Below are 26271 nucleotides of genomic sequence, written 5' to 3' on the forward strand. Positions count from 1 at the left end.
ACTAGATGGGAACCCAGTATCAGCACCATACATAGCCACTTACAGTGCTGAAACATAGACAAATAACAAAAACACATATAACATGTAAATTGCCCATGTTTCCTGAGCCAACCATTCCCATAGACATAAAGGGAACTATGGTAGTGCAAAAAACTCACTCGCATGATGTAAAAAAAAAACAAAAAATCATAAAAAAGTGCAAAAACTCTGCGTAATTCAAAAAATCCCAACAGAAAATCTGTCTGTACCTGTCTCGCCAGCATAGCGAACTCAAATAAAAAAAACTGGGCTGGAGGACTTGAATCCCCGAAAAAAGCAAAAACTTGGATACATTTCACTGAAGGGTTACTCCATGAACTCTGCAGAGGAAAAGGGGGGAAAATTCAGGTCTTAAAAACTTTTGGGAACAAAAAGTTCTAGGGAGAACTCCGGATCCCACATACCGAGTCAGGATATGATATGAAAGTTTGCTATGCAATAAAAGTGATAAGGTGAGTTCAAAACAATGAAATAGAAAAAAAAAAAAAAAAATGGAAAGACAATGAAAATTAACCTTAGTTTGCAGTAGGCCGACCAGGCTTGTTGGATCATTGAGAGAAACAGGCACCCCTCAGTTCAGGTTGGTATTAATGTGTAAAGAAAGTCTACAACAGGAACATTAACTTGTCAATGAGAAAATTAAGCCAGGGTATTCAGCCACTCTGAAACATCTGGTGGCGATTCAAAGAACTTCACCGAGCCCCGATACTTCAAATGCAACTTGCTGGGGTATAGCATGCTGTAGGTGAGCCCTTTTTCACGCAGCCGCTTTCTCACTTCATAAAGGTGCTCCAACATCTCTCAAGCTCAGGAAAGAAAATCTGAGAAAAAGTGGAGGGTGGCATTTTCATCTTTGGACATCTTTGGAGAAGGCTTCCTCAAAGCTAGTGGGGTTTGACCCTTCCAAGCCCCCTGAGAGACCCACATCCCGCACATTATTCCAGCACAGCCTGTTTTTTGCGTCTTCAGAATGCGCCATCGTAAGCTTTACTGTGTGCTGCAATTCTTCTACATTATGGTTAGTGGTGACAGTGGTGTCCTCTATGTGAGAATTACGGGACTCAGCAGTAGTTAACCAGCCCCTGAACTTATCTAGATTCTGTCTAGGAATGAGCGAATGGATCCGCCCGGGCATGAGTTCGGGTCGAACTTGCAGGGTGTTCACCAGATGTTCATCCCGACGAACTTCCTGCAATACATTGAGCTCGGCATACTGCACTTGTAAGCTGGTCGTTAAGTAGCGGGGCCGGGAAGCTGGGAGTCATCAGCTGTCAATGGGTTTCCCCCCCCCCCCCCCCCCCCGACAGCTGAATAAAAAAAAAAAAAAAGAAAGTGCCGGTAAAAAAAAAAATAAAGACAAAAACAGTGCGTGGTCCCTCCCCCAATCCATACCGGACCCTTCAAGTCTGTTATGGATTTGGAGGGGATCCCCACACCAAAATGTTTTAAAAAAAACTGCCTGGGATCTTTCCCAAAATCTATATCAGACCCCTGTCCAGGCATGCAGCCTGGCAGGTCAGGAAAGGGGGGAGGGGGGAGCGAGTACCCCCCCCCTAACCACACCAGGCCACATGCCCTCAACATAGGGGATGGGTACTTTGGGCAGGGGCTCTGCCCCATTCCCTTAAGCACCTTGTCCCTATGGTGACAAAGGCCTCTTCCTGACAATCCTGGGCTGTGATTGTCAAGATCTTTGGGTGGTGGCCCCCTGATCCTGCCCCCCCCCCATGTGAATGGGTATTGGGTACACCCGATGTCAAGTGATTTTTCAGAAGGGGGCAGCGCCACCAGATGATGTAGCCAGATGGCCATGCCCCTTGCCTATGTAAGAAATTTTGAAGAGCGGAGCGGGCATTCAGAGAAGGCCTCCCAAGAGGCAAGAGAGTTTTTATTTTTTATTTTTCCAGGGCAGCGAGCAGCGTAATTGACGATGGATTTACATTGAGGAACACAATTATTTTATTAAAGGATTTGTCAAAAACTGTCTCGTGTGGTTATTACTTTTGTACACTTTCTTGGTGAATGGGTAGGGGTACGATGTACCCAATACCCATTCACATGCGGGGGCAAGATATGGGGGGCTTCCAGATTCCAATAAGTCCCCAGCCCGCAGAACCCGACAACCACAGCCCAGGGGTGTCAGGAAGAGGCCCTTTTCCCCATCAACATGGGGACAAGGTGCTTTGAGGAGGGGGGGGGGGGCAGGGCCATCCTGTCCCAAAGCACCCACCGCCATGTTGAGGGCATGTGGCCTTGGTATGGTTAAGGAGGGGGATGTTGCTTGCCCCCCCCTTCTTGAACTGCCAGGCTGCCTGCTTGGATAAGGGTCTGGTATGAATTTTGGGGGGGGGGGGACCAACGCTGTTTTCTTCTTTATTTTTTCAATAGCCAGGTTCCGGGAATTGTAACCACAAGTAATTTTTTGACTCATTCGTTTTTCTTTAGAAATTTCATTTTTGATGTAGCATGTTTTATGCATGGTACAGATGCACCACTTTACAGGCACATTAAGAGGACCCCCCAGGCACTAAATTTAAAGGAATTTTTCATTTTTATTGCTGTACTTTAGGCATAATTAAAATCACTGCTCCTGAAAAAACAATTGTCAAAGGAGGAGCGGTAGAGAAGGGGCCACCTCAGTGATGCATTTCAAATTTTTTTTAGTCCTCAGCACCCTGGGCTGTCAGCTTTTACATCCCATCAGTAGTGTCTGCATCATATGGTGGGAGATTATCTAGGGGCAAAAACAGACACGGAGAGCTTTCCAAATGATGATCCACTGGGTTACTGGGTCACGAGAATAGACCACTGGCCAGAACCTGCCCAGCATGCAATTGGGTTGCCCTGCATCCAGCGTGCTTTCCGAACAGGCATTCAGTGCAGCTGGAGGTTTTGTGACAGATAAGAGAGCGTATCTGTCCACAGACTCCGTTGACCATCAGCTATCAAGCCCCTGATACCGATGTCGCCGATTAAGTGTTTTTAGGATGTGGAATTTCTGCAAGACTGGCTGCCTAGCTTTGTGGGTGTTGATTTTATCTGGAAGAAAATTTTGGTGTAGGCTTCTGTGGGCACAATTAACACCCAAGGACTAATTTTTTCTGCACCTGTTTGTGCATATAATTTCAATTTTTTACAGCAAGGCCAATTCTTGCTTTCATCAAGAGCACTTCTATAGGGTTACAGTGTGAAGGCACCACCAACACCCAAAGCCCAATTTTTCCACACCTGTTACTTCTATCCAAAGTCTGAGAAACAGACACCAGAAGTTATCCCAAAAATCTCCAATCTTGTTCCGAGTACACTAAATTGTGGCCTCATCATGAAGACTGGCCTCTCAAGCCATTGTTTACAAAATAAAGAAAGCTTGCAGAGAAAATGTAATTTTTTTTCTTGATAAATGTCATCATTGCTGCAGCAGGTTTTATACACAGTACAGATGTGTCACTATACTGGAAGACTAAGGGGACACCCCAGGCACTATATATTTAAAGGAATTTTTAATTTTCATAGTCTCTTTAAGCATCATTAAATCACTGCTCATTTAAAAATGATCTTTTTTGAAAACAAAATTTTGCATTGCTATATGTCCCACAGGGCAGGACCCGGACCCCTATACCATTTGTATGCCAAATAACTTGCATATAAGCCTTAAAAATGGTCACTTTTGCAATGTTCAAAAGTTCTGGCACGAACCGAATAGGGGGTTGTTCCGCCCATCTCAATCAATTCAATGGGAACAGTCATAGTGTGATAGTTGATATTAACTGCAACTCAGATAGCAAGTGCATGTTTTTAATGAGTAAAATTTTTTTTTTTTACTTTTTTGTATTAAAATGTATAGTTTTCATACTAAAAGTAGTGTACTCTGGTGCCTATAAAGTTCATAGAGTTGGTTTCCAATTTTGTCCATAGTAGCATTAGGACGTGGCAATTTACTACCTGTCTTTGTATCCACAGTACCACCCTGTGAGGATACAAACCTAAGTATTTAACCATTTCTACCCATAGATACACTTTTAAAGTAGAACTATAGGCAAAAGGTTTTTCTTTTTTTTTTTTAATTTTGGATAGAGCAAGGGAGGGTTATAACCCCTGTAAGATTTGTTTTCGCCATCTGTGTTCATTGCAGAAATTTCCCTTCACTTGGGGACACCCAGGCCACCCGAACAAGTGTCCTCATTGGAAGATTTCTCCTCTATTATTTTTCTGGGGACAACCCAAAATTTTTGTAATTTCTTTTACTTTCACTTTCAATGACAATGGTAAACAGGACAGATAGAGAGGGTGAATCTCCTTATCGGGGGAACAAACAGCAATAAAAACGCACTGGTTTTCAATTCCCTCTCCACTCTATCCAGAACTAAAGAAATTCTTTGACTTTAGTTATACTTTAAAACTTGTGGACAGCCTTCCCAGAAGAGTTGAAGCTGTTACAGCAGCATAGGGTGGGCCAACTCAATATTAAACCCTACGGACTAAGACTGGGATACCATTAAAATTCATGTGCGTGTAAAGGCGGGTGTCTCAAAACATTTGACAATATAGTGTATTTCTGTCCAATTGTTATTATTTCCCATGCAGCAGAGTAGCTAGGTCTTGTCCACTGTATTTGTGTAGTGGTCACCTTGCAGTATGTTAGTAGGTAAACCTGTTTATTACATTAAAGCAGTTGTCTCCAAACTGCGGCCCGGGGGCAAGATGTGGCCCTTCGCATGGCCTTTGCATTGCCAGATGGCCCATGGGGCACTATTCCACGAAATGACACCAGTGATGGGGCACCATTCCCCTACTGGGATGTAAGAAGGTGGAATCGCCTAAACACGTGTATTCATTCACCCTACGGACGCCATCAATGGGGCATTATTCTTCCCATAAAACCAATGGTGGGGCATTTTCTTCTCCCAATGGCCACAGTCCAGACCCCCTAAAGCCTGAAGGACATTAAACAGGCCCCTTGCTTAGAAAGTCTGTAGACCTATGCATTAGAGTTTATATGCAGCTTCTGTTATTTTACTTAATCCTGACCCTTCTGGTCTGGGATTCAATAGCTAGTTTTAGCTCTGCGTTCAAAACCCAGTATAAGCTAGAGCCAACTTAGGCTTTCGATAGCTACTTGGTATTTAGAGGTCCAGTTGCATGGCAAAAAGGAAACTACTAGGGGCTAGGATGCAGAGTAGATAGTCTGATTCTGAAATCCATTACCCCACCTCCATTTCTGCTGGTTGAAAGCTGCATTCCAGGCTTATTAGATAATGGTTGGAGGATCTCCCCATCACCGCTGATCTTGTCTTAATGTGCCCTACTCGGACACAGACACTGCATCACGATCATCCCCAGGGGCCTCTGGAACTAAACTTTGCTGCAATGTTTATCTAGAGGTATCTTTATTCATTCATTTATTCATAACTATATACACTCAAGTATACAGTATACTGTGTGCACAATCCCACTAGGTCTGTTGTTGGGCCCTTTGCTGATAATAGCACTTGTATATTGGATGTAAGTACTATAATTAGTCGTTTCTTATATAACGTTTGTAAAATTTTCATACTAGTGTGCTTCTATGTACTTACGGGTAATGTTATGTTCTGGTTGCAACAGTTCCTCTGCTCACAATTACTCTGAATAGATTACTGGTTCATTTCACAGAAAGGGAATCCTCTGCTCACACAGGACCTGTCCTGTGTGGGGGCACTGCCAACTTTATTATCAAAGCCACACTTCCACTTAGTGACGGTTCTGGTTCAATTATTTAGCGCAATATCTTGTTTGAGGATGGCCATTCTTCATAATCTCATACCCCCCCCCCCCCCAAAGGAGGCCTACACGCTTAATAAACAATAGTAAATAATGAATACCTAGACAGATAATAGTAGACAATGTCAATCACTTCCAATACCATCATTATTTTCATCTGTCAACTGAGATTACACATAAACCTTATGTTGTAACATCAGTATGCTGAGATCAAATTAGCATGTTGGTGATTTATCACTACAAAATGCAAGAGTTGCTCCTCCTATTAATTTAGTAATAAAAACACAGTGCAAATCTACAGCATTAGTTCGGCACAAACAGAAGTAGGACATGGAGAAGTTTGGTAAGTGTTGTTTGCTATTTCCGTTAATGTTATATTGTTTTGTTGTTAGGAAAGAAATTTACAGTTTTAGCTTTTCAAATATTTCTGCAATGATTTTTGACATTTTATTTCATTATTTCATTTTGGTGAAGTGCTTTTTCAATGCGGAAGAAGAAATTAAGGTGGTTGAAAGTATTATTTGGTTGTTTTTAGAGGTGCAATAGTCTTTAAATTGCTCCTGATGAGCATATTTTACATTTTCTCCCCTTTTTATATGACGTACTTTACTATTTTTTTTAGTTTTCTTTTTTTGTTGTTGTACTTTTATACAAAATATGTATTTTCAGGTACACATTGAGTCTGGATTCAAACACGTGCCTCTCTCCCCGAACTGTTTTCTATTTAAATAAATGTAAACATATTAAAACACATCTTAACACATGTATTTACTATTTTTTAAAACATTTCTTTTTTTTTTATGTGTACTTGTTTAGAAATGTATTAATTCTGCATACACATTGAGGCTAAATTCACACCCATGTATTTTCCCACTGATGCATTTTCTATATAAATTAGTAGAAAAACACATCTCAACACATGCATTAAGACTTGGGCATTTTCAATAAGTGTTGACACATGCATTGAGATGCATTCAATATATTTACATTGAAAATGTATCAGTGGAGATGGTACATGGTACCTACAAAAATAGCTTGTTATGTCCAAGGTGCCTCCCCTAAGTATTTCAGGAGATGTGGATAGGATGGCAGGGTAAATCACATATGGTGGACACGCCTGAAAGTTGAGTGATTTTGAATTAGAGTATATCATTTTATATAGTCTCTAATTGAAACTAACCTCAATAAATCTGTCTGGCAGGCCTTATTAGGTCGACCAAAAGAGGAGGTACTGAGACAAACAAAAAAAAAAGAATCTCTTTTATATTCCCAACTGCTAGGCGAGCAATCAGCAGATCGCTTTCATCTATCTTATTCACATCTGATGTAAAGTGGGGTACACACTAGTAGAAAATCTGCCGAAAATTCCCGTCCGAGGTAAAATCGTACGATTTTCGGCTAGTGTGTACACAACTTTCAGCAGCCGATGACGACATTTTCAACTAAAAAAAACGGAGGGACAAACACCAAAAGTTTTATCGTCCATCCCCAGACGACCAATTTTCATTCAATGTGTATGCAGTACGTCCGTGAAAAATCGGATACGAAAGACCGCGCATGATCTGAGGTTGCTGAAGACCCGGAAGTCTAGGAACAAATGTCCCAAAAAAAAAAAAAAAACGGACGAGAAATTTCGTGAACATTTATGCACTGTCTACTAAAAACGGTTATGAATGCTGAGCAAGAGAGAGAAAAATCGGAGGATATTTCGTCCAATTTCCGTCAAGTGTGTATGGGTCTTAACGCTGTATGCTGGACTTACGGGATGAATGAAGAGGTGGGGAGCACCCAGTGCTGGGACAAGGTCATTGGGTGCTCAGGGTGAAAATGTTAAATTCCACCCTCCCCACCACCACCCATTAATCACAACTCCCCCTTCCCATATGAGTTACCAGTTCACAGGTAACGTGTGATAGCAATCTTTGTCTCCCTCTCCCTTCTGCCATCAACTTTTGCTAAAGTGGTTATAAAGCCCAAGAAGTTTTTACACTAATGCATTCCCTGCATCAAGGTAAAAAATGTTTCAGTATGTGTATCACTCCCTTACCCCCAACCCCCAGATCTTGAATCAGCACTATGCTTGTCTGTAGTGGCTTTTTCCTCTTCTTTTCGGTGCTGTTAATCAAATGACAAGAGAGAGGGGGGCATGCCGAGCCTTGCTGTCTGTGTCTATAGATGGGATTGAGCCTGCAGGTGTGCCACAATAAGAAGCAAATTCCTATGAAGGAAGAGAAGAAAACAGGAACGGGAGGGGGGGGGGGGGGGTGGCAGAAAAGAAGGATCGGGTCTGCTTTGTGCCATACCATTGCACAGAGCAGGTAAGTATGAAAAGTTTGATGTTTCAAAAACATATTTAAAAAAATTGACTTTACAAATTGCTCACCTACCTATATCTGATCCTATGCATTGGTGCCAGGTTTCCTCCCTCACAGCACTGCTTTTTCTTCCTGTACTGGCCTCTGAATAATTTCACTTCAGAGGCCCGGGACTATCAGTCATCTTTCAGGCAGAGATCACTCAACCTGACAGAGATGTGTGATATGATAACTTTTAGTGCCAGGTGCAGGAGCACTCCAGCACTTGGCACCCCACTGCCACTCTGCAAGTACAAGTCAGGTCACAATGTGTTCCGCTCTGGAGCCTGGCAAAATCCGCACTGGGCAACCCTCAACTGCGGAGTCACGGCACTTCCTTCCTTTCTTGTTTTCTCTTATTTTTTTAACAATTTTATACATTGTATTAATTTATACATACCAACGTTTTGGTAAATTTTGTTCAAATTGAACAAAGGTTTCTCTATTGCAAAGATTACATTTCTACATGAAAATAAGTAATGGTCTCACTATTAGACATGTGCAATTTGTTTCATAACTATTTGAAATTCAGCTAACTAATACGACTAATGCGAAAGAAATGATAACAAATTATAACAAAAATCATGAATTAGTTTGGCATGATTCGTTAAAGTGGTTATTACCCCCCAAAAAGATGCTCATGTCCCTTGTAATGTGCAAGCTGTAGCATAGTGCTTTTGTTTTTCTAATTACCCCTTTGTATCTCCTACAATACCTGTTTGATCCTGCCTGGTCCTGACCAAGTTTATCATGGCTGCTGAGCTATGAAATCGTGGTAAGGATACGTGTCTCCATCATCCTCTCTCTCCTCTGACCTCTCCCCCGTCCTCTCTGCTCTCCTGTGTCCTCCTCCCCCCTCCCCTCCCTGCCGGTCAGCTCAGTGTGTGTGTGTGTGGGCGTGTGTGTGTGCATGTGTGTGTGCGTGTGCGTGTGTGACCTGCCCCTCCCCTCCTGCCGCTATTATTATTAATTTAAACATTAAAAACATTTACTGCCAGCCCCTCTCTTGTATTAAGCTATAACACGCAGTGTAAGTGTATGGGAAAAACAAAGCTTCTAAATACCATTTTCACAGATATCTTCAGGCCTACAGGGCTACAGCTGGAGGAGCCAAGTGGCCAGCACAGCGGTCATGTGACCTCCCGGCCAATGTCAGTGGGAGATCTGGGCTCCTCCTGCTGTAGCCCTGGATAGGAATAGAGGAACGGCTGGGAGTCACATGCCCGGCCTGAAGATATCTGAAAAAATGGTATTTAGAGGCTTCGTTTTCCACATACACTTACATAGCATGTTATAGCTGAATACAAGGGAGGGGTTGGCGGTGTAATGCAGCCCCAAGGTTACAAACACTTTTATTCTTTAAAGGTCTAATGAAACAGCAGGTTGACTCAGAGTAAATCCAACAGCCCAATCAACTGACTGATTTTATGCAGGAGGTTGGATTACTAATGCTGACAAAGTGCATTCCTGAGAACTGAGTGAGAAGGGTGTTGTATTTGAGCAGAGGAGACTAGCTTTGAGAAGCAGCAGAGGAGACATTGTCATTGTCATTGTGTGTGTGTGTGTGTGTGTTAATGGATTCAATAAACAAACGACTTTCAGAATTACGATTCGTTATCACAAATATATATACATAAATAACAAATTATCCAAAAATAAAACAATTAAAAAATTGATTTGTTATAACGAATATCTATACTCTATAGAAATAACAAATATTGTGTGTGTGTGTGTGTGTGTGTGTGTGTGTGTGGCATTTCAAGCTCTAAACATCAGGTTTCTCCTGGTACCAGCAGAAGTGCACAGCACAACGACTGGCAAAGTGCATTCCTGAGACGGGTGTTGTATTGCATTTGAGCAGAGGAGACGAGTTTTGAGAATCAGCAGAAGAGACATTGTCATTGTGTGTGTTAATGGATACAATAAACAAACGACTTTCAAAATTACAATTAGTTATCCCAAATATATATACATAAATAACAAATTATCCGAAAACGAAACAATTAAGCAATAAAGCAAGTAGATTCGTTATAACGAATATCTCTACTCTAAAGAGATAACGAATCATCCGAAAATGAATTAACGTAACATAACGAAATTAAAAAAACAAAATGATGTATTTTAGGAATGGAAACGAAACAAAACAGAATTTTCCACCGCGTAAAGGTCTACTCACAATATTAAAATGAACTCAGAAATGGGTGGTATGCTCCTGTTCAGAGAAGCTTTGTGCAATGTTTATTTACGACATGTAACATGCAAAAGTATATTTGTCATATTTTGTATGTGAATCTTTTTTTTCAAAACAATAAAATTATTGAAAAAGAAAATGTATCAGAGGTAAAATACAAATGTGTGAATCCAGCCTTATTACCTCACACCTTAATTTACATCCAAAACTGAAAGAATTTAAAACCTGACAGGGTTCTAACCCATCACTGTTTGGCTAACTGGAAGGATCAAATACCTGTTTCCCCTCTGTACACTGTGGTTCCTCTCACTGCCTTGTACAATCTGTAGTAAAGTTTGAGCTAGTGGAAGAAACCACAGCTTGCAGTAGGGGAGCAAATATTCCACACAATCTGCAATGTGGAGTGCTTGTATGGGGTGCAGTGAGGAGGTGGAGTTTTAACCAAAAGGCTGCCTGAAGGGTAAGTATACTGCCTCTGCTTATACAGGTATGCTCTAAACTATGCTGGGCTGTCAGGGTCACTTTAAAGATCTTGATGTTGCAATATCTTCTATTCTAGGGGTGTCAAATTCTATTTGATCATGGGCCGCATCAGCATTATGGTTGCTCTCAAAAGGGCCAGTTTTATCTGTAAGACTAGATGTCCAGAGCACCCTACTCCCCCTTACATCAGATGTCAAGAGCCCGCCCCCCTTGCTATTAGAGGTCAAAAGACCCCCACCCTCCCTTACATCAAAGTACACCCCCTTTACCTTGTGCCGCTGCCTGGAAGAAGCTGCGAATAAGGCTGGGAAGCTGAAAGTGCAGGGTCTGGAGGAGGACCAGAGGAGGGCTGGAGTGTGCTGAACGCTGATACCAGGGGAGACAGAGATGAGGGGGTGCTAAAACTCCACAGAATTTGTATGAGGAGTTCTGTCCTCCTCTTTGCTGCTAAATGCTTAGCCAAGATAAGGGGGTTCGCCACAGCTTCGAGGGGGCCGCATTCGCCCTGCAGGCCTTGTGTTTGACACATGTTCTATTCTATTTTTACCCAATTTTTTTTTTTCTCATATAGTTGAACTTGCAGGATAATTATGAAATAAGTATATACCTCCTCTCCTGGTTGTGACAGACAGATCTTTAGCTGTGTGCCATTTTATGGGTCAATCATGTAGAACATGGATGTCAAACTCAATTTAATCGCGGGCTGCATCAGCATTATAGTTGCCCTCAAAGGGCTGGTTGTATCTGACTATATAAAACGTATCTACAGCAAGTCTGAAAAGGAGGGTTGCCCCCTGCTGGTATAATCCACAAGTAACTTTACTGGAGACTGCTCAGAGAACATGGTTCTGCCATGGTGTTCTGTGCGACCCTACTTTTCAACTCATAGAATCATAGTATTTTCACAATGTTTTTAAGCAGATGTCCAGAGCACCCCACCCCCCTTTACATCTAATGTCAAGAGCCCTCCACCATCAGAAGTCAAGAATCCTCCACCCTCCCTTACATTACAGTGCAACCTCTTACCATGTGCTGCTTCTGGGAAGAAGCTGGGGGTGGAGCTTCAGGAGAGGTGAAATGGCCTGGAGGGCTGCATTCGGCCCCCGGGCCTTGTGTTTGACACATGTGATGTAGAATGTTCAGAAAGAAGCAATGAGGCAAATTGAGCGAAATGAGCTCATCTAAGGACTTTATCAAGTAGCAGAATGTTCAACAAGCATTAACTTTGAGAACAGACAGTTTTCTCTATTAGGCCCTTTTCACACAGGCAGACCGTTCAGATCCGCCTGTCCGTTTTTCAGGCGGATCTGAATGGATGCCCCATGCATCTATATGCATCTCTATGGGGGCATCCGATCCAATCCGATCCGTCAAATCTGGACGGTCCGTTCTCATCCGATTCCCCCATAGAGGACAGTGGGGACCTGACAGCTCTGTCTCTGCACACAGAGCGGAGACAGAGCTGCCATCCGCCTGCTCAGCAGGGGATCCGCGGATCTATTCCCCGCTGAGAAACACGTAGTCCGCCTGACTGACTCCCTGTGTGAAAGGGGCCTTAGGTGTAGCATACAGAGACACAACATACCAATTTATTGAGTAGAAAATGAACACCACATTTTATCATGTCAAATGCATTGAAAAAAGAAAGCACCAATGCCAGGCTCACAGTGGATCAAGAGAAAATAATGGGTCATAGTAACATTAAACATCAGGCTGGGTAAGCATTCTATAGCATTCTATAGAGCCTGTGTAAATATGCTACAATCACATGCCAGCAGAGGCCAATCCATATAAGAATGCGTTTGGAGCCAGTCACAGGAGGTAGAGAATTGGACCCCATGTGGTGCTGCAACAGGGAGAGACGGCACATTTGATTACCCTAAAGCTCAGTTTGGGTAAATTTTTTAAAGCTGTCCAATATGTTTGGAAAAAAAAAAACAGTGCAGGCTGCAATAAGCACATCCAAATTGTATTGTACCCCACTGTATTTTTTTGTCACAAATTGTCATTCAACCCAGAAGACTGAGGACATATGGCGAGTGCAGGGTGTCATGGACCAATCCCCTGATGGGGCGCTAACACAGTACCCTGCACTCACAATGTAAGGATGCATCATCAAGGACTGTCTATCGCTAGATAGGATACGAGGAGAAAGAGGATCCTGTTCATCATGTGGCTACCTTGAAGACATCTGCAAACGGTAAGTATTATTGAAAATCAAGCATAACATAATGGGGGGGGGGGGGGGGCTCTGCGATGGAGGGGAGCCGACTGGGGGGCAGAGCCCAGGGTTGGGCTGTAACAGTCACATTGCTAAACTTACACTGGAGAATATGATTCCTAAAACATTTTGTCAGTGTAAGCCAAGTGAGCCTAGTCACTTCTTCCTAAAGTTGAATACCAGCAAATAATGTTCTTTTTAGTTTTGTATAGAGTGGGGAAGGGTTAGAACCGCATTAGGTATTTGTTGATGTCCCCTTTGGAGAGATATTTTACAACTTCCTGTCCAGATCCCAGTCATTAAAGAAATCTAAAGCTTAGTACACACTAATTCAATAAAAACAATCGGGCATTCGGCCCGTGTGTATGCCAGCCAGTCTGCTTCTGTCAGACGAGCATGCTGGAAAACCAGCAGCCGACGGGCTCCTGATGAGTGCTGACCGGAGTGCTCGGGGGGGGGGGGGGATGTCAGAACACAACAGCTCAGTGGGGGAGATCGCTGTACTAACATCAGATTGTGCTGTGTAGGATATGGTGTGTACTAGGTTTTAAGCTGGCCACAGATGTTTCCTCCAGCCACACAATCGAGGGAGATGGAGGAATTCTTCCTGCCAAAACATTGTATTCTGAAAGAGGGACTCTCCACTGTCAGAATACACTGATCAGCGACTGCAGCCACTGCAACTTTTCCAACATCACCGTTTGACAAAAGTCGATCTAACATTTGACTTCTGTCAAACAGGGACGGCCACACATGGATTGACATTTGACTATTCTTAACCACTTGCCGACCGCCGCACGACTATTTGCAGCGGCGGTCAGCCCCTCCTGGGCAAAGTGACGTAGGGGTACGTCACTCGCCCGCGAGCCAATAGGGGGCGAGCGTGCGCCGCCGGAGGCGCGCTCCCGCCCCCGCTCGTTCACTGTGTTCCCCGCGCGAGTGACCGGCGGCTCGGATGTCTGCCGGCCATCTGCGATCGTCCGCCGGCCATCTGCGATCGTCCGCTGCAAAAGGGAAAAAGGCAGGCGGCTGATGTAAACAAAGCCGCCTGTCATTCTCCCTTGTGTAATTGCAGCGATCATACAGTCCTGCTATGTAGGATCGTATATCTCTGTGGTTACATGAAAAGCCACGCCCATTTACAGTTAGAAACACGCCCCTAGGGACACATTTAACCCCTGCCTCTCCAATAAAGTTAACCCCTTCCCTGCCAGTGTCATTTTTACAGTAACAGTGCATATGTATAGCACTGATTACTGTAGTAATGTCACCGGTACCCCCAAAAGTGTCAAAAATGTCAGTCAAGGGTCCGATCTGTCCGCCGCAATGTCGCAGTCCCGCAAAAGAAAATCACAGATCGCCGCCATTACTCGTTAAAAAAAAAAAAACAATAAAAATGACAAAAATCTTTCCCAATAACTTTTGCGCAAACCAATCAAAATATGCTTATTGCAATTTTTTTTACCAAACATATGTAGCAGAAACAAATTGGCGTAAAATGTTAAAAAATTTTGATTTTTACATTTTTTTTGGGGGAATTTAATATAAACAAATGTGAAAAATATTGTTATTTTTTCAAAATTGTCGCTCTTTTTTTGTTTATAGCGCAAAAAGTAAAAAAAGGCACAGGTGATCAAATACCACCAAAAGAAAGCTCTGTTTGTGGGACAAAAAGGACGTCAATTTCATTTGAGTACAGCGTTGCACAACCGCGCAATTGTCCGTTACAGTCACGCAGTGCCGAATCGCAAAATAGGGCCTGGTCAGGAAGGGGGTAAAATCTTCCGGGGGGCTTAAGTGGTTAACCGACCAAATATTGATTAATCTATGGCCAGCTTTACTGACAGGGATTCAGACATTAATACAATCCTGACAGATGGCCGAAGCCATCCACAGTCTCCTAATGAACTGAATGCTGTCTAAAGCCTGGTACACACAATGAGATTATCGGATAAATGATCGTCCGATTTTTTTTTTTTTTTTGCATGCTAGTCTCCATATTGAAAATGAAGAGGTTACTAAAGTTCCAAAAATTCTCATACAACAGAATAAAAATTCAAAAATGATGTAATGTTGTGTATTGCTTTCGTACAAGAAAAAAATGTTTGTCAGATGAACTGCCATGATCGGCTCTCTAAAGCTGTGTACTAACAATCAGATTATAATATAATCGATTCGAAAGCTGAATTTTTCTTTTGATTTTCTGATCATGTGTACTAGGCTTAGGACACATTCTTAGGAAGTAAAGTGGATTTATCTTTAAGGGATACAGACAACCTTAACCACTTCAGCTCCAGAAGGTTTTACCCCCTTAAAGGCCTGCCTTTTTTTGCGATTCAGCACTGCGTTACCTTAACTAACAATTGCGCAGTCGTGCAGCGCCATACCCAAATACAATTAATGTCCCTTTTTTTTCCCACAAATAGAGCTTTCTTTTGGTGGTATTTGATCACCTCTGTTGTTTTTAAATTTTGCTCTATAAACAATAAAAAATAAGTGACAATTTTGAAAAAAAACACAATATTTTTTACTTTCTGCTATAAACCATTCCCGATAAAAAAATGTAAAAAATAAAATTTTTGTTATCAGTTTAGACCAATTTGTATTCTGCGACATATTTTTGGTAAAAAAAAATCCCCAAAAGCTTTTTTTAATTGGTTTGCGCAAAAGTTATAGTGTTTACAAATTATGGGATCGATTTTTGGACTTTTTTTTTTTTTAGTAATGGCGATTAGCAACTTTTAGCGGGACTGCGACATTGCCGCGGACAAATCTGACATTAAGTGACACTTTTGGGGGACCAGTGACACCAATACAGTGATCAGTGCTAAATAATATGCACTGTTACTGTATAAATGACACTTGCAGGGAAGGGGTTAATACTTGGGGTGATCAAGGGGTTACGTTTGAGCTTAAATGTGCTTACAAACTGGGGGAGCTCTGTGAAAGGGACACAGAGAATGGTGTTTCAGCTTAGCTGAGACACACAATCTCACTGTGCCTGTCTGACAGGAGAGCCGTCTGCTTCGTTTACATGGTCAGGAGGCTCTCCTGTCAGTTTCCCCAAAGATCGTGGGAGGCCGTCGGCGATGGAGCCCGCTCCTCCCGTGGTCTGGCTCCCGCTGTGTCTAATCACAGCAGGATCGCGCCTCCAGTGGTGCATGTGCGCCGCTGAGACCACGTGCACATGAGATTACGCGCAGCCAAGCCGTCCTGCTGCAGTAAATCTGCATGGGGCGGTCGGCAAGTGGTTGAATGACAAAAAGGGTTCTCTTTCTAACTCTATCCAAATCTTCAAGAGACGTTTTGTTGAAGTTCTATTTTAAGAACAAGCTAGCACACACCTAGACTATAAATAATGGCATGTTGTTTACTTGTATGTCAAAGCTCATAAATGGATGTTCCTCTGCTGTTTTTGCCTAGTAAAAATTATTTTCTAATCACTTTTAATTGCAAGGTTTGTATTGTTGTTTTGTGTTGGCCATTTGCATCTAAAAAACTGGATCAGAAGTAAAAATAAATAATAATGCTCAAATGTTCAGGGCTTTTGGATTATAGTGTATGTGCTCAACTGCGCACTGACCGTAGTCAATCTCAAAAGTCCAAAGAGGATGCATTGCTTTGAAGTAAATTTACCAATGTCCCCAGGGGTCCAGTAACTGCCAGAATTGAGATTACCACATGTTTATTTACATCATAAATCCTCAATTCATGTAGACCTTGTCAAAAATAAACTTTACTGGATCATGGTCAATGATAGTTTGATGAGCATATTGAAAAAATACACCATCTAAATTTGATCTTAGTTTTTGGGATCAATGGGTTTAAAGTAAAAGTGTGCCATTTCAGAGATTTTGCTTCACTTCCTGTCCCATAGCCAAACAGGAAGTGAGAGGAAATCCCTACAAATGAATGGAATTCCTTGGGGACCCCCAGGCCCCCAAAACTAGTGTCCCCATTGGAAGATTTAATTTTCTGGGGACAACCCAAAATTTGGAATTTTCTTTTACTTTCATTTTCAATGATAGTAGCAGCAGCAGGGGAGTCAGGTGGAAGATAGAGTGAGAAAACTGTGTTGTGTTGCCTGTAAGGGGACCCCAGGCTAAGAGGGGCTCTGCCTCCAGACTGGGAGCTAAGTGAGGAAGAAGTATTGAGGGATTTCCACTATCCCATAGTCTCAGTTGGTAGACACCATGGCTTGTGGAGAAGGACCTGTACAGTAGGAGGCCTGAACAGTCATCTCTTTAGGGCAACATGAGTTCCAGGGACAGTGTGAGTACTTCTACATTTCCCAAGGTCGAAAAGGGTTAAAGCTGCCGTATGTAATATCAAGCAAGCTTTTCTCGGACAGTGCTAGCAAGCTGTGACCCAATCCCTTGTCTTGGGACATTTCACTAGGCAGCCAGGTGGGCAGGTATTTTCAAGAAAGGGGACAGAGGGCTCCTGCAAGTTGAGATTTGCTAAATTTCTACTCTGGGAAACAGAGCTCCCATAAAGGGGGATTTCTTTGCCAAGGTTATAAAGACTGTTGCTGTTCCGGAGGAAATACAGTCAAGTGTATGCTCATTTTCTGGATTACATAGAAGGAAGTTGCCTCTATCGTTGTTCTTCAATTCAGAATGGGCATCCCATAAATCCCTATACCCTATCTAATTTGTTTTCCCTAAGAAAACAACAAAAAAAAAACTTGGAATGTTTCATTATCTTTGCATGAGAGTCAAAAATTTGTGTTGCCTGGCTGTGCAGAAATAGCGGGACCAGAAATCCAGCGGCCCCTGCGGGGGTAGCGCTACATTGATATGGACCTTGTTAAAATAATAAAAAATATCAAATAAATAAATAACAGCACTAAGATTACCCCAATGAAAACGTTTTCACTTTTCTCAGGTAAATCATTCTTCTGATGGGTCATACAGGGGGAACTGACCAGAAGATTACTAGAAACCTAATAAAAGAGACTTCTAGCAGAATTATCCATCAATATTTCTACCAATAATATAGGTTTTAATAATGTGGGAAAGATTATTCAGTAGGAAGTCATACTCTCTTCATTCATGGCACGCAAGAAAATAGTGTGAGCAGTCAAGGGAGTGACATTCATACATGTTTGACAGGCAGTTGGTTGGCTGTCCTTAGTTCTTTCAACCCTAAAAATGACCTTTCAGTAAGTTTACATGTCTCCATGAACTTCTGTTGTGGTGCATTATACATGTGCATTAACACGCATTATGTGCGTTGGTTAAACAGTCTATAATTGTTCATGGGCTTCCAATGAATCACAACAGAATGACCCTTTTGTAAAAACATAGCACACCACAACGCATAGCATATATGGGTTATGTGCTGTCATGCATCGCGTAATGGGCTCTCCTGTACAATGTGTTCACAATAAATGGCACCTCAATACATCACACTTAGAGCAGCTGCATTGCCATGCATTGTGGTAACGTACATTGACACAAGCATTTTTGCACTCGTTGCCACAATGCACACATGTAAATGGTCCCTAACTCTTACAGTTTTGATGCACACAGGTATTAGAGGCAGTTGCCAGAGAAATTTCATATTGTTGAGCGTGGCCGCTTAGCTATGAGTTTATTTCCCACACAATAGGCATTTATTAGCCTAGCCTGGGAAACAAAAAAAGTCCCCAGTGGGGGTCTCCATTACATATATTCATATTTTTATGGTTGGTTAGTAAAAATATTATCTAAAGTATTTTGTAATTGCTTTGTTTCCTCAGTATTTCTCAGCCTACTGGTCTGGGCTGGAGCATATGGTCAAAGCAGCAAAGGTTCAAACTTGCTGGAAGAGTGTCTTAAGGATCCGGAGTATGAAGAGATTATGGATATTGCCATACAGGGATTGCCTTCTGTCCCAAAATCGAATCGGAAACACATCGTAATTGTTGGCGCCGGGATGTCCGGATTATCAGCGGCCAAAGCATTACAGGATGCTGGTCACAGAGTAAGTTGATGAATTTGTCAGAAGGTACTCGTAGACATTGGTAGTAACTCCTTTCCACCCAGTTGCAATATACTGCACCTTGGTAATGTATAATAAGGTTTGGTGACCCCGGCATGTCATTGTACTAAGTGCTGTTAAGGCCTCCATGTCAAAGTGCAGGCATAGTCAAAACGTTTTTTTTTTTTTTCTAATAGACAGAGGAAAGGTTAAAGAAGAACCAAGCCTTCACATTAAAGAACATGTGTCAGTGTATCTTAGAATAGCTAAGCTTACTGCGTGAAATTTGTGCATTATGAGCTTCATAAACTTTATTATACGGTATGTACCGATTATTGTGCTCTAGCCCCGCAATCTGCGCAACCACCATTGACAAACTTCCAGTCTGAATCTTGAGCAATGCATATATAATCATGGCATGCACAGATTACATTTTATTGTTTTTGTTAAAAAGCATTACATAACAAACTTGATTTGAAACAATATTAAACTCAAAACCCAAAATTTTATATATTGCCGCATACCAATCATTAGAGGTAGTGACTGTTTTCGTTTTTTTTTTCCCTGTTTTCACCTAATGATCTGACCAGTAATACACCGACTCTCCAATAGTAATCCAACTCTGGATGAAGGAGCACAGGGAGCGCATTTAGACAGCAACATTGTCAGTCTGGGGGGAGGAGGGTATTAAGTTGGTCATACATGGATTAGAATTTGTCTGTTTCATCGGGGACAGACCAAATTTTGATCCATGTACGGGCAGGGTAGGTGTTTAAAAGTCAATCTACTGATCAATCTTTGTATGAAGAATTTGAATTATTGTTATGATCTTCTGTAGACTTATATTGGTGAGAAAAGTTCAAACTAGAAAGTTCTTGTGCAAAAACCCAAAATGGATTTAAACTGTTTAAACTCTTTGAACTGTTTATAAGAGAGTTAGAGCTCATACTCTACATAGACATACTCTCTCACAGAGCCAGGACATGACATGTCTGAGGTTGTACATAGAATTCTCTTGTGGTATCTTTATTCTTTTGCTGTAGCTATTTTTATTTATAGAAATATTTTGTTTTTATTGGTTGCAGGTTATAGGTAATACATCTTCCAATTTAAATCTTTTTGTCTGTGGTGCCACCTATCGTGGTGGTTTATTGGTGGACTATGTGAAGATATGCATATGAATGAAGAAGAAAGTGGCACTTCCAGACCCAGGAACTTGGAAACTTGAGTTTTATTCTTCAAATCAAAGGTACAACATCAGACAAGACCACAAGACAAACTGGACAGCAGACGCGTTTCACACCTTGTGCTTATTCATGAATAAGCACAAGGTGTGAAATGCGTCTGCTGTCCAGTTTGTCTTGTAGTCTTGTCTGATGTTGTACCTTTGATTTGAAGAATAAAACTCAAGTTTCCAAGTTCCTGGGTCTGGAAGTGCCACTTTCTTCTTCATTCATATGGATTTCTCAGGTCACGGACCTTGGTGAGCACCCATTCCTACAGGACTGCCACAGCTGCTCGGGATCCATCCGGCTCAGCTGATTGCTTTCAGATCGGTGATTTGTTTCATTTTGGTTATGTGAAGATATGGGCAGTTGGTTTTGGCACTTGTAGGCCTCGCCCCACTTACTCCACATGGACAACTATTTGGTTGGTCCTCGAATTGTAAGGTATTACATTCGAGACATCATTTCCTCAATGATTGTCGCTTTTAAACAACAATAGACTGTTTCGATTTATGAAGCTCTTCTGTCGGTACTGATGTTAAGTACCCCTTTAAGTTTAAGTATCAGCAGAACCTCGCTTATTCCTCCATTTTTTCCCATCACTGTTTCTGTTGTGGTTTTTTTTTTTGCTTCTAGACTCACTATATTCCTGTCTAAGTACATACAGACCCAGATTGCTCATCATAGGTGATAGATTACTACTTACCTACTATTCCCTCAGCTGATGGTTTGGTTTCTGTTTCTTATTTTGTATTCTAATATCAGCCAGTGGGCTGTTTTCTATTTACTTTCTGATTTGTCTACTCCAGTTGGATATACATTTGTTTTTTAATCATGGCATACTCTTCCTTAGACAAATGCCCTACAATAATATCTCATAATGTTAAGGTGCTAAACATGCCTATAAAGAGGATACAAATCTTACGTGCACTTAAGAAAGAGAAACTCTTCTTTGTATTCCTCCAGGAAACTCATTATGCGATACACTCTATTCCAAAATTGACAAACAATTACTTCCCTTGAGTTTACCATGATAGCAACCCTGCTGCTAAGACAAAGGGCGTTTCTATTCTAGTAGGAAGAGATTCAGGCTTTGAACTTACGCAACAACTGGTTGATGCAGAAGGCCAGTATCTCTATCTTAAAAGGGAGTTTGGGAACCTCCCAATCAATTTGGCAAATGTGTACTTTCCCAGAACAGCCCATATCTGTTTTTGTTGCAAAATAATTAGTGAACTGGCTTGGTTTGTCTCTGGAAGCCTTCTCTTGGAAGATGACTTTGATATTCTGTTAGATCCACTCCAGGATACATTCAACGGCAAATCAACCAATGTCTTTTGAATACTCAAATAACCTAAGGTCTTGTTGAACTCTAATCGGATAACAGACCACGCATTAGCTTGCAAACATTTGCCAAACCAAAGACTGCTGGAGGCATTAGTCTTCCTAACTTCTTAAACTATTAATATACCACACATTTGGCAAGGATCATTGATTGGAATTGCCATGCAAGTCATAAGGATTGGGTCAATCTTGAGGGACTCCATTCCATTACCCCATAACAGGTCTTGCTATGGGTTCTCTAACTCTTAAAACACACCATTTGATAGGGGCAACGCTAGCTGTATTCCATATAAAACACAATCTCTCTTCTTCTCCAGGTCCCTTAACCAGAGTTGTATAAAGTACTCGAAACCCATACTTGAGTAAAAGTACAAGTGCTTGATCAAAAAGTGACTTGAGTAGAAGTGGAAGTGCTCGATCAAAAAGTGACTTGAGTAGAAGTACTAAAGTATTCAACATTTTTGTACTTAAGTATTGCAAGTAGTTTTTTTTTAAATTTTGCTACTCAAGTACTGAAAGTAAAAGTACCAGTAGTTTTGAAAAAAAAATTGCTACTCAAGTACTGAAAGTAAAAGTACAAGTACTGTGTTATGTAGTTATTAAAGAAAGAAGTCAAAAGTTTGAACATCATATTGTTTTTTATTATTTCAAATGCATCTTTTATTTATACATACAGTAGCTTTTATTTTCGTATGCACTGATAATACACATGTTTTGAGCTTCATGAAACCTGCCATCTACTGTTCTGGCAGTGGTAATTTTTATAATAGTAACGAGTAACTATGCAGCACAAAAAAAAAAAATATCGTAGTAGAAGTATTGAAATCATCGAAAAAATGTAGTGAAGTAAAAGTGGAAGTAGGAGAAAAAAATTCTACTCTAGGAAAGTACAGATACCGCCTTTCGGTACTTAAGTACAGTAGTGAAGTAGTTCTACTTAGTTACTATACATCTCTGCCCTTAACTCTACTAGTATGCAATCCTGATTTCTTCCTGGGCAGCACTACCACATATGGAGGATTTAGTCTCTCTGGTGATCTCTTATTGCATTGCACGAGGCAGACTCAAATTATATAAGCAGTTGCAAGAAGAAATGCCTGCTTAAAATATTTCCTACTGGCAAAACTTACAGCTTCATAGCTATGTTCATTCTTTTACTAGGGGTAGACATTTCTTTAGAGCACTGAATCATTTTGAAGCCATGTGCCTTAAGGGCACAGAAATAGAGAAGACGACTTCCCTGATGTATGACTGACTGCAATCTTTTGTTGCAGATGCACCCACTAGACATCAAAGGGAGTGGGAATCGGCCCTTAAAGTTACTTTTAGTGATGAACAATGGCTTAATGCATGTATCCTAGCCCATAAATGTTCTATTGGCACTAGAATACAGGTGTCCAGCTAAATTGCACACACAGTATCCAGCTACCTTAGATCCATGTTGGTGTGTGGTTGGGACAGGGACACTATGTTACACATTTGGTGGGATTGTTCCCTTTTGGGAAACTTTTGGAAAGCAGTCTGCAATTTGATATACCACATCACGGAGAGGAAATTGAAACTCTCCCCGGAATGCAGTTTAATGCATATTTCTAATTATTCCTTGAGTAAATACAAAAGATCACTAGTGCAACATCTACTGAATGCAGCCAAATCCATTATCCCTAGATATTGGAGATCTCCACACATACTACGGTTTTAGAATGGCTGCATTCAGTAGACAATATTAGAGAGATGAAAGGAACAGTAGCTATTGCTAGGGAACGCACAGAAAAATATAAACTATAGAGACCTTGGTTCCTATTAAAATATTTAAATTCTTATGATCATTTACGTACTTGCAGAATGGTATGTGTATATACAGGATGCCATCTCCCCTGTAGGATATTAATAGTAGTTTCATTTTAAATCTGAAGTCAGAAGGTTTTTTTTATCCTAATGCATTTTATGCATTAAGATTGAAAATCCTTCTGCAGCAGCCCCCCTAATCCTTACCTGAGCCCCATCTTGATCCAATGATGTTGCATGAGAGCCTCGGCTGTCCAGAACTCTCTCTCCTGATTGGCTGAGACACAGCAGTGGGCGCCGTTGGCTGCTGTAAATCAAAGTCAGCGAGCCAATGAGGAGAGAGATGAGACGGAGATGAGCCGTGGCTCCGTGTCTGAATAGACACACACAGCAAGCTGCTTGCTATGGGGACATTCGGCAGGAGGGAGGCCCTGGGAGCGCCAGCGAGGTACCCGTGAAGAGGAGGATCAGGACTGCTCTATGATAGTTATTTTTAAACAAACAAAAAAAAAAATATACAGTAATTTAATGTCACTTTTTTTTATTTGCTTTATGCTTGACCAGATGACAATTTATTCTTTACCCTCCCATTTCTCTGATTTCAAAACTACTTTCTACTTTCTTTCCATGTTTTAGAATCGGGAACATGATTAACATGCATTGCTCTCGACTTAGTGATATGCTGTATTATGCATAATGCTTGTATTGGACTGAGCTTTTACATGTATTTGTCATGAATACTTTCTCTTTATTGTTCATGAAAATGTGGTTTTTCCTAATTTGTTAAACTTCTTACTTTTCAATAAATATTTTTACTGGAAAAAAAAAGATCTAACACATTCATACATATTTTAGTATGTTAATAAGCAAATATTAGATATTAGATTAAGAAAGGCTTCTGACACTGTACAACCAACCTGGTGGGTTTTTGTCGCTCGATCAGCACTAATCAGAGTATTCTAAGGGCCGGGAAGTCTCATAAGCTCAGCGGGGAGGATTCCCCCATATACTTTAAGCGTGTCGATGGGGGAATCGAGTCTGTTTTTTTTGTTCAACCCGCTGCTCAAATGAATAAAACTGACTAACCTATGGGCTGCTTTAGATCTACTAGCAGATCTAGATGCACTAAAAATTGAAGCCAAACTCTAGCTAATACTTCATAAACAGTTATAGCAAACATTTCTTTCTTTTTGGGATGAAGGTTTTACATAGATAAGTGAAAGCTGACCATTGTAAGCACCCCTGTCAGTGTTAAATTGTTTGTATCATCCCTGTAACTGATACATCTGCAAGACAATTAACCACTTTAATACAGGGCACTTCCCTCCCTTCCCGCCCAGGCCAATTTTCCCCTTTTAGCGCTGTTGCATTTTGAATGACAATTGCGCGGTCATGCAACACTGTACCTACACCAAATTTATGTCATTTTCCCCCCACAAATAGAGCTTTCTTTTGGTAGTATTTGATCACCTCTGGGTTTTTTCCTTTTTGCTAAACAAATAAAAAAAGACCGAAAAGTTTGAAAAAAAAAAAAGTTTTTTTGTTTATGTTATACAACTTTGTAAATAAATAAGTTTTTTCCTGCACTGATGAGCACTGATGAGACTGCACTGACAGGCACTGATGAGGAGGCACTGATGGGGTGGCACTGATAGGCGGCACTGATAGGTGGCACTGATATGCGGCACTGATAGGCACTGATATGTGGCACTGATAGGTAGCACTGATATGCAGCATTGGTGGGCACTGATAGGCGGCACTGCTGGGCACTGATAGGCGGCATTGATGGACACTGATAGGTGGCACTGACGGGCACTGATAGGTGGCACTGACGGGCACTAATGGGCACTGATAGGCGGCACTGGTGGGCACTGATGGGCACTGATGGGCGGCACTGATTGGCACTGACGGGCGTCACTGATGGGCACTAATGGGCACTGATAGGCGGCACCGGTGGGCAATAATGGGCACTGGTGGGCGACACTAAAGGATGGCAATGATGGGCACTTGTGGGCAGCACTGATAGGGAGGGCACTGGTGGGCAGCACTGATGGGGAGGGCAATGGGGGCTCCCTGAGCCCTGATTGCCATCCCTGGTGGCCATAGTGGGCATCCCTGGGGTCATAGTGGGCATCCCTGGGGTCATAGTGGGCATCCCTGGTGGATCTAGTGGCACCCCCCCCCCCCCGAGGGTCTGCACTGGTAATCAATGATCTGATTACCAGTGCCGACCCCCCCTGTCAGGGGAGCCGCCGATCGGCGCTCCTTTACTCATGCCTGTCAGGCACGAACTAAGGAAAGCCGATCAACGGCTGTTCCTATTTACTATGTGACCAGCCGTGATTGGACACGGCTGATCACATGGTAAAGAGCCTCTGTCAGAGGCTCTTTACCGAGATCGGAGATGCAGGGTGTCAGACTGACACCTCGCATCACCGATCGCCGCTCTGCGCGCCCCCCGGGGGGCGCCCAGAGCTGTGTTATCCTGCCGCCGTCATATGACGTCCGGTCAGGATAACACGACCACATTCCCGCCGTCATTCTGTAATAGGGCGGGCGGGAAGTGGTTAAAACAACAGACTTACTGGCTGGTTTAACCAATGAAAATAGAAGAAAAAAAGCCTAAAAAAGAAAACTAATACAGCAATCACATCTAAGAATTGGTAAGGTGCAATATAATAAATGTTTGCTTTTGGGATTATTACTACTTGAAATCTCAGCTAACAAAAGGACATGTAGCTGCAATCTATTTTTATTATGCAAACAATAAGGAAAGAAACATAATCAATTATAAAGACAGGTTAAACAATGCAATATTTAGGCTTGCCCAAAGCCGCCTTCGAGGAAATATTCTAAAAAGATTAATTGTTGACTAACTAATGCTCGGAATCCTTACCAGTA

The 26271-nt window shown here is 41.8% G+C and overlaps 1 protein-coding gene across 1 annotated transcript in view; it reads left to right on the plus strand.

The window, feature by feature from the left end:
* Window positions 1–26271, plus strand: part of LOC309568883 (L-amino-acid oxidase-like) — a 99434-nt gene that overhangs the window by 59030 nt on the left and 14133 nt on the right. The window contains 1 exon segment of the mRNA XM_082274666.1: window positions 18792–19015. Within this exon segment, the coding sequence (XP_082130792.1) occupies window positions 18792–19015 (224 nt within the window).

The sequence above is a fragment of the Pelophylax lessonae genome, assembly GCF_965119305.1.
Source record: "Pelophylax lessonae genome assembly, chromosome: 12".
Taxonomy (NCBI): Eukaryota; Metazoa; Chordata; class Amphibia; order Anura; family Ranidae; genus Pelophylax; species Pelophylax lessonae.